At 16.2% G+C, this 6,959-nt stretch overlaps 2 protein-coding genes across 2 annotated transcripts; one reads left to right on the top strand and one right to left on the bottom strand.

Moving 5' to 3' along the window:
- Positions 1 to 1,488: 1,488 nt before the first annotated feature.
- PGSY75_1428100 (putative WW domain-binding protein 11) lies at positions 1,489 to 3,348 on the top strand (the record flags this gene model as incomplete). Its single annotated transcript, XM_018787971.1, has 1 exon — positions 1,489 to 3,348. The coding sequence occupies one exon, from the start codon at positions 1,489 to 1,491 to the stop codon at positions 3,346 to 3,348; it is 1,860 nt and encodes a 619-aa protein (XP_018639343.1).
- A 304-nt stretch (positions 3,349 to 3,652) lies between these two features.
- Positions 3,653 to 5,615, bottom strand: PGSY75_1428000 (putative membrane protein; the record flags this gene model as incomplete). The annotated part of the gene is made up of 7 exons (XM_018787970.1): positions 3,653 to 3,724; positions 3,809 to 3,873; positions 3,967 to 4,041; positions 4,183 to 4,232; positions 4,324 to 4,451; positions 4,587 to 4,931; positions 5,106 to 5,615. The coding sequence occupies 7 exons, from the start codon at positions 5,613 to 5,615 to the stop codon at positions 3,653 to 3,655; spliced, it is 1,245 nt and encodes a 414-aa protein (XP_018639342.1).
- Between the last annotated feature and the right edge of the window lie 1,344 nt (positions 5,616 to 6,959).

Genomic DNA, 6,959 nt, shown 5'->3' with positions numbered 1-6,959 from the left:
AAAAAAAAAAAAATAAAAAAAAATTATATAAATTCAAAAAATAAAAAATAAAATTTAAAAAAAAAAAATTTATATATAAATTTAATATATTTATAATAAAAATTTTTTTTTTTTTTTTTTTTTTTTTTTTTTTTTTTTTTTTTTTTTTTTTTTACTGTTGTTTTATAATAATAAAACATAGAAACAAAGAAAATTAAACAATAAAATATATAAATATATAAAAAAAAATATATAAATAACAAATTTTTTTTTTTCATAAATTATATTTATATATAAATATTAAAAAACAATGTTTAGTAAAGTTTTGTTAAATGTATACAACTATATATATATATATATATATATTATATAATTATATATTAATTATTATGATATTATATTTATAAGGCTACCTTAATATTGTTATAGCGTACAAATAAACATATTAAATATAAGTACCATTTTGTTCTTTCATTAAAAAAAAAAAAAAAAAAAAATCATATTATAATATAGAAAAATATAATTATATATATATAAATATAATATTATTTCTACCATAGAAAAAAAATAAAAAAAATATATATATATTATATATATATAAATATATATATATATAATATATATTTAATTTTTTTTTTCTGTTAGGTAATATTATATATAATATTGAAAAAAAAAAAAAAAGAATTAAATAAAATAATGTAATTTTTTTTTTAATTTCAAATTTTCAGATTTAATAATTTTAAAACTTTAAAATGGTACCTTTTTAAAATAATATAATAATAATTATACTTTTTATAGTGTAATTTTTAGGTTTTTTTTTTTTTTTTTTTGCTTTTTTTTTTATGTATTTATAATATCATATTTAGGTTTTTATAATAATTTTTATGATACAAAAAAAAGAAAAATATTAATAACAAAACAAAAACACAAAAGGTTTGGGTATTGTATATTATAAAAAGGTTTATTCGTAAAATATAAATATATTTAATATGGAAATATAAATTTTAAAATTTAATATATTATAATTGTATATATATATATATTTAATTTAATTATTTAATTAATTATTTATTTATATATTGCAATTTTCCACTTTTTTTTTTCTTTTTTTTATTGGTTAATTTTTTTTTTTTTTATGTACACAAAAATATAATATTACAATGCACATAAATATAAAATGCTGTATAATATTTATTGGTAGTCCTTTTTAAATAAATAAATAAAAATATATATGTGAATAAAATTATATAAGAATATAAATGAATATAAATATTAATGTACACAGAATATATCATCAAAAATTTTATAAAATTGGATATATATATATATATATATATATATATATATATATGTATGTGTGTATATATTTATATATATCCAAATATTAATTTAAAAAACGAAAATTATTCCATGATGTTATACATATATTAATATATATACAAGACAATATAATAATATTGTGAAAATTAATAATATATATATATAATAAAAACTTACAAATGTAGAAAAATGAATCATCATAAACTATCGAAAAAACATGTGAAAAAAAGTGTCCTTCCAACAGATGCTTATCGAAAACACCAAAAGAAAAAAGAAAAAAAAAAAAAAAAAAAAGAAAAAGCTTTACAATTAGAAAATATTATAAGTAAAAAAAATCCACACAGAGTTAAAGAAAAATTAGACTATTTAAGAACAAAAGAAAAACAAGGGAAATTATTACCTGTTGAAAAAAATAAATTAAAAGAGTATGAAAATTTATGGAATTTAATAAAGGAAAAAGTAAAAAATAATGAATATGTTTATAATAATAATGGTTATGTATTTAACTTAAATGAACAAAATAAAAATGAAGAAATATCTAATTCAGAAAATAAAAGTGTCAGTTCCAACGATGATGTAAATATATCATCATCATTGTATAATAGTTCAGATGATGACGAAGAAATTAATGAAGATTTAAAAGAGATACAAAATAATGATGGAAAAAAAGAAGATGAGGATTTTTTCTTAGATTCATTACCATCATTACCAAAAGGATTACCTAATGAAGTTATAAAATTAATCGAAAATTCAAAATTACCTCAACCTGATAATATAAAAAAAATGATGGAAAATATGTATCAACCATATGGAGCTACACAATTACCTGGACAAAATAATAATATTCTTATAAATAATTATGCTTATAATCAAGTATATTATAATTTCCAAAATTATTATAATAATGCAAATATGTATAATAATATATATCCAACTGTTCCATATAATAAAAATTATGAACAGGATTTAAAAAATGAAACTGTAAAAAATGACAATAAAGTATTGTCTTATCCAAACTCTTATTTGATAAATGGGCCAAATAATATATCCCTGACGAATCCAAATTATTATACTAATAACAGTAATATAAATACTTCTGTTTATAAAAATATTATTAATAATAATACAAATGTAAATGAAAAATTAAATATTAATAAGGATAAGGAAAAAATATATAATTTAGAAAAAACAAAAAATAATAAAAATAGTGATGATGATAATAAAAATAATGATGATGATAATAAAAATAATGATGATGATAATAAAAATAGTGAAGATGATAATAAAAATAATGATGATGATAATAATAATAATAATAATAATTTATATCATGATATTATTAATAATGATTCATGTATAAATGATAAAAGTAAACATAAAGATATAAAACAATTATCTGTATCAAATGACAACCCTAATTTTTTAAAAGATAAAGCAGATATTAATAATTCCTATAATTATATGAACTATTATTATAATTATGCAAATAATTATATTAATAGTAATAATTATAACCCCTTAAACTATGGTCCTTACAATCAAATGTATTATTATAATTACAATAATATAAAAGTAAATAACCAAACTGCTAACCACCCAAATAATAATAATTCACTTATGTCATCATATAATCCTGCAAATATTAATATGATGAACTATTATGGTACGAATTCAAATAATGGAAATATGAAAAATAGGGGAAATTTTATGAGACCCAAAAATATTAAAGGAAAAGATAATCATAGTGACAATAATTACAAACACAATAATAATTATAATAATAATAATAATAAAACAAATTATGACTTACATACAAATAAGTTAATTAATGAAGAAAAAAATAATAAGAAAAATAGTATAAATACAAAAGATGAAAAACAAAATTCAGTACAGTATTTTGTCCCAATTAACTTGAGATTAAAAAATAAGTTAACTGATGTATGTGAAACGAAATTTAATACTATTGAGCAAAGAAATAAAAACGTTGATGAAAATATAAATATAGATCAAGAATACAATAAGTTAATTAAAGAAGTAAATTTTAATTGATATGTTATATATATATATGTATATATATTTATGCATATATTTTAATTCATTTATAACTTAATTATTTATATTTTCAATGGATTATATTATTTTTTTTTTTTATAATTAATTCAATTATTTATTATTTGTGTCTTTTTTATAGACGAATAAATAATATATATATAATTTATTTATTTATTTACAACTTTATTTTTAATACTTTTATCATATTAATTTTTTTTTTGTGAAAGATGTTAAAATGTTTACTTAAATAAAAAGAAATACAAAAAAAAAAAAAAAATAAATAAATAAATAATAAAATCAATTATATTTTAATTTTATTTAGATAATATAAAAGTAATAAGTTCAGAGGAATCCCAGGATATATATTATGAGGCTATAAATAAATAAATATATATATATATTATTAATCTATAAAATAAAAGTGTCGATATTTTTATTGTGCATTATGTATTATTACCAAATAGGTACATGTAGCTATTATATTAATGACCATCAAAAGCATTATTACATATTTAAAATTTTCTGAAAAAAAAAAAAAAAAAAATAATAATATATATATATATATAATAAATTTTTACTTTTTAAAGGCACATATGTTATGATTTTTCTTTTTACTATTGTCCTTGTTTAATAACATATAAGGTATCCAAAAAAAAGATGTTTTACTTATTAAGTAATTAAATGGCAATTCTTCAAAAAAAAAAAAAATAAAATAAAATAAAATAATAATATTAAGTTATAAAATAGAAAGATATAAAATACACAAAGTGGAAAAAAAAAAAAAATTTTTAAATGTTCTATTTCATTTTTATTTAATTTATAGTATGATACTTGAAATGGTATTGAAGTGATATAAGGAGATATTATTTTTAATTTCTTTGCTGCAATGAATAAAAAAATATATATATAATATTTTAAAAATAATAACATTAAGAATATGCACACTTACATGTATAGATATGTACATATTACCTTAGTATTCCCATAATGTTTGAATTAAAAATTGTGGATATATTAAAATGTTGTGAAAATGTAAAAGGTAGATAATTATTTGTTACATAATAAGCTACTAGCCAAATAACTTTTAAAAAGGTATATATCTAAAATTAAGAAGTACATGATATATGATTTGGAGGTTATTATATATTAAAGTTATGTAATTATAAATATATTTTATTTTTTTAACATTGTATATATATATATATATATATATATATATATTTTTAATAGTATACCTTAAAACTGTCTATGGTATTCCTTAAGAATATTATAAAATAGATAATAATCGCAACCAATAATTTGATTTCATAAAATTTTTCATTATTAATTATATAAAAAATAAAGAATAATATATGGATATAAATTCTTATTTCAGTACCATGATAAGGATGTAAACTTCTGTCATTATATTGGTAGACGCTTAAATAAGGATTGTTTATATAAAAGAATAATAAAAAAACAAATGAAAATATTTCATGCCCACAATGATTATATTTTATATTTAAAAACTTTTTAAAAAAGTAAACGATTACAAATCCTGATAGTATAATATTTGAAATTATGCTGCTTATAAAGATAATCTGCAGAAATGTGGTAGTAAATATAGATATAAAAATATGTATGTATATATATATATATATATGAAAGTAAATTCATTCTTCATGTATACTATTATTTAAAGCTGCCACAAAACAAAATATAATATATATATATATTTGTGTATACACATATTTCTCTTTTTGTGTGTGTATTACCCTATTAACACGTTTGGCATATAAAGACAACATAATATAAACAAGAGAAGAAGTGCAAATTGTTTTTATAAGGTTTGAATTATTTAAAAAAAAAATGTGAAAAAGAAATTTGAAGGAATATAAAAAATTAACTAAATAATTTTCACTGATGCCAGGTTGAAATATAGATTGAATATTAATATATTTTAAATTATAATTTAAAATAGTATCATAATAATCAAAATTAACACAAAAAAGAGATTTCACATTTTTGTAATTTAAAATATGCAAAATGTAATATGAAACAAAAAAAAAAGAAGAAAATATTAAAGCAAAATAATTAATTTTTGTAAATATATCTTTTATTTCATGAAGAAATATTTTTGATTTAAAAAGAAAAGTTCTTATTAAATAATATACAGGACTTTCAATACTAATAATCATATATAAACAAATAAATATAACACAAATTGTTATCAAAGGTTCTAATAAATCCATGCTCACATTCTTTGGAATATTTAGGCTCTCCATTTTGAATTATTACTATTTCAATAAGATTAAAAAAAAGGATATTATCAAAATGAAGAATATCTATATTTTATATGTATTACTATATATTTTTATAATAAGAAAACAAATAAATAAAAATAAAATAAATATAAAATGAAATATATAAATATAATATATATATATATATATATATATATATTCATTTAATTGTTATTTTAATATAAATTCTCAAATTATGAAAATATACTTAAATATAATAGATACAAAATACTTATTTACAATTATTAGCAAATAATTATGTGCACTCTAATATATATTTATATATAATAGTAGGTGTATAATATGGGAAATTTCATTTGACCCTAATTTTTTTTATTATTAAATACAATGCATGGAAACATTTTTATTTTCCTCATTTTATAATTTAATAATTATATATATTATTTTTATGTAATATATATATATATATATATATATATATATATATATATCATTATAAAATAATATCATATGGTATAAATAAAAGAAAAATCTTTTCTCCTTTGCATTTATAAATAAAATAGTATGCTTAAAAAAAATACAAGACCAAAACGAAAAATATTAACATATATATATATAATATATATATATATATATATATATATATATATATAAACATATGTTTCTATGCTTGTGTAACCATGAATTCCGTTCATAATTATAATGAATATTTATATAACAACAATGAGACGGACAATGGAAATATTTCAAGAGATAATAATAATAATAATATGAGTAATAATAATTGTAATAGTAACACTAATTATTTTGAATCACACGAAAAAAGAAATGATTCTTTAAATAATATAAATGATAATTCTCTTTATAGAAGCAAGGTAAGTTTAAAAGCTGAGGAAAATAGATACGTGCAGAACAACTTTCAAGTGAATTACGATATTATGGATGGTCGAGATAGAATGGAAGATATAAATAATAGTATTAAAAAATATACTGACATTATTATATGTAATAAACGTAATACAAATAATGAGAGTGTTATGAATAATGTGAATAATATGAATAATAATTATAAGAATAACAGTTTGAATGGTTGTCATATTATTAATGTCGGAAGTAATAACCCTTATGATAATAACACCGAAATAACTGATAATAATAATAATAATAATAATTATTTTCTGATGTGTTTCTTTTAAATTATTAATATCATTATTTAATGTATGATTAAAATTATTGGTTAATACTTTCATTTTATTTTCTAATTGTTCTATTGTTTTTTGAAAATTTTTTATATCTATATTACTTTTATTATCATAAGGGTTATTACTTCCGACATTAATAATATGACAACCATTCAAACTGTTA

Source organism: Plasmodium gaboni, chromosome 14 (assembly GCF_001602025.1).
Source record: "Plasmodium gaboni strain SY75 chromosome 14, whole genome shotgun sequence".
NCBI classification, from domain to species: Eukaryota; Apicomplexa; class Aconoidasida; order Haemosporida; family Plasmodiidae; genus Plasmodium; species Plasmodium gaboni.
Note: the sequence above shows the minus strand (reverse complement) of the source record. Positions and strands in the feature narration are given on the sequence as shown.